This window comes from Brachionichthys hirsutus, chromosome 19, assembly GCF_040956055.1.
Source record: "Brachionichthys hirsutus isolate HB-005 chromosome 19, CSIRO-AGI_Bhir_v1, whole genome shotgun sequence".
NCBI lineage: Eukaryota > Metazoa > Chordata > Actinopteri > Lophiiformes > Brachionichthyidae > Brachionichthys > Brachionichthys hirsutus.
The window spans coordinates 386,301-388,800 of NC_090915.1; the positions used below are offsets into that span (position 1 = coordinate 386,301).

The following is a 2,500-nucleotide window of genomic DNA, read 5'->3' on the forward strand; positions in this document are numbered from 1 at the left end:
GAAGGGTAGCAGTACTGCAGTAGTATCACTGACCTGGAGGTACCAGTACTGCAGTAGTATCACTGACCTGAAGGGTACCAGTACTGCAGTAGTATCACTGACCTGAAGGGTAGCAGTACTGCAGTAGTATCACTGACCTGAAGGGTACCAGTACTGCAGTAGTATCACTGACCTGGAGATACCAGTATTGCAGTAGTATCACTGACCCGGAGGTACCAGTACTGCAGTAGTATCACTGACCTGAAGGGTAGCAGTACTGCAGTAGTATCACTGACCTGAAGGGTAGCAGTACTGCAGTAGTATCACTGACCTGAAGGGTAGCAGTACTGCAGTAGTATCACTGACCTGAAGGGTAGCAGTATTGCAGTAGTATCACTGACCTGGAGGTACCAGTACTGCAGTAGTATCACTGACCTGAAGGATAGCAGTACTGCAGTAGTATCACTGACCTGGAGGGTACCAGCCCATAATATTAAGACTACAGGCAGCGGTACGCTAGCAGTATTAGTACTGTACTAGCCCATCATGGTACTTACAGCCATCGGTAGAGAGTGGGCTGAGAACAAAATGACGACGTCGTCCCTCTTCTCTTGTGGAAATTTCAGCAGCTCGTTATGGACATGTTCTGCAAAACACTACACACACACACGCACACACACACACACACACACACACACACACACACACACACACACACACACACACACACACACACACACACACACACACACACACACACACACACACACACACACACACACACACACACACACACACACACACAATGCAAAAAGATATAATAAACACAGTCACACACCTTAGTTGCCATGACGACTGGCTGCATCATCAGTTAATGATGCAATAGAAGCTCCTAACTGACACTTGAGTCAACTGTGTGTGTGTGTGTGCGTGTGCGTGTGCGTGTGCGTGTGCGCGTGTCTCACCTCGACCAGCAGGGGGTGTGTGGGCCACCGGTCAATGACACTCCAGCTCATTTTGGGTCTTTGGCCTCTGTTGCTATAGTAACGGTAGATGGCGTTCAGGCTGCTGCCTGTTTACACAAATGTAAGAACTCGTTAACACCGACTATCGCTCCCCTCTAATGGAAACCACGCCCCCCTGACGACCCCACGGTGGGGGGGGTTATTCTGTGATCAGGTCAGTCGATCAGTAATCAAACTGTTTTCACCAAGACGAACCTCGGAGGTGTTCAAAGTGAACTTTCCCCCTTCAAAGGAAACTAGAAAACGACAATCAGAGACTGCAGACCCCGCCTCCAATAGACTATTGGATCTTGTGAGACAGTAAACAGGGCTTCCGGATCAGAGGGGCCAAACCTGCTCTAGCTTGCTGCTCCGGAACGTACTACAAGACTCCTTCTGGACTCTTTTTCCCATCATGCCATTCGTGTCCCTCCCTCTTAAAGTGGCAGTTTACAGCAGAGGCACAATTCCAGATGTAAAAATAATTCTAGAATCTGGATCCAGATCCGGATCAACGCCATTCTCGGGGAGGACCGAGCCACGGACAGAACCTTGCTTGTGTAAAGATTTCAAGTCGATTGGGGTACTAGTTTTTGAGTTATGCGCTCGGACAGACAAACAGACAGACAGACAAACAAACGCACCCAATTGCAATACCCTCGCTTCCGCTTCGGCGAGGGTAACAAATAAAGCCCGTCTCAACATCAAAGGGACTCGTGCATTTACACAGCAGACATGAAACGACACACGCGCCCCACCCAATGTCTCTGAAAGGTCAGGTGACGTCTCCCCGCCGGCGCCTGATTGGCCGTCAGGTTCATGAGCAGCAAACACAGACGCCAGTCTGAACTACAAAGCCGCTCAGGTTCAGGCCTCCAGCGGCATCAAAGGCCACGGAAAGAGGATCCACCCCCTCACGCAGCTCCTCTCTGGAACAATGGTATCCGAGTTATAAATGTAAGGGGGGGGGCGTCACCGTGCAACGTTCTCTTCAGAACATGAACCTTTACTAGAACGTGTTCCGCACGTCGTGGATCTGAAGTTGTTCTCCGTTAGGAGAACGAAACGAAGCTCGAACTCACGACGACTGTTCTGGAGCTAGCGAGCCACGTAGCACGGACCGAAGCCCCCCCCACCCCCCACGCAGAAAGAGAAACGCTCTGAACCTCTTCTCCCGCTCACCGGTGGTGGAGCAGCTGTACTGCGGGTACTGCGTGAAGGCCACGGCTCTGTCGACCCCGTCCTTCTCCATCTCCTCGATGGCGAACTCCGTCAGCGGGTGAACGTAGCGGAACCCGATGTAGAACTTGTGAGGAGCTGCGGCGACAGGGAGAGAGTCATCAAGCAGCCGAGTGATGCCTTCAGGGACAAGCCCGGCGTTCACGGTGAGATCAAGCAGCCGAGTGATGCCTTCAGGGACAAGCCCGGCGTTCTGGCGTTCACGGCGAGATCAAGCAGCCGAGTGATGCCTTCAGGGACAAGCCCGGCGTTCTGGCGTTCACGGCGAGATTAAGCAG

The 2,500-nt window shown here is 52.1% G+C and overlaps 1 protein-coding gene across 1 annotated transcript in view; it reads right to left on the reverse strand.

The window, feature by feature from the left end:
- Window positions 1-2,500, reverse strand: part of fech (ferrochelatase) — a 13,353-nt gene that overhangs the window by 7,178 nt on the left and 3,675 nt on the right. Inside the window, exons 5-7 of the mRNA XM_068752690.1 lie at window positions 2,166-2,300; window positions 945-1,051; window positions 537-635 (exon numbers count right to left, since the gene is read on the reverse strand). Of these exons, the coding sequence (XP_068608791.1) occupies window positions 537-635; window positions 945-1,051; window positions 2,166-2,300 (341 nt within the window). The remainder of the gene's footprint in view (window positions 1-536; window positions 636-944; window positions 1,052-2,165; window positions 2,301-2,500) is intronic.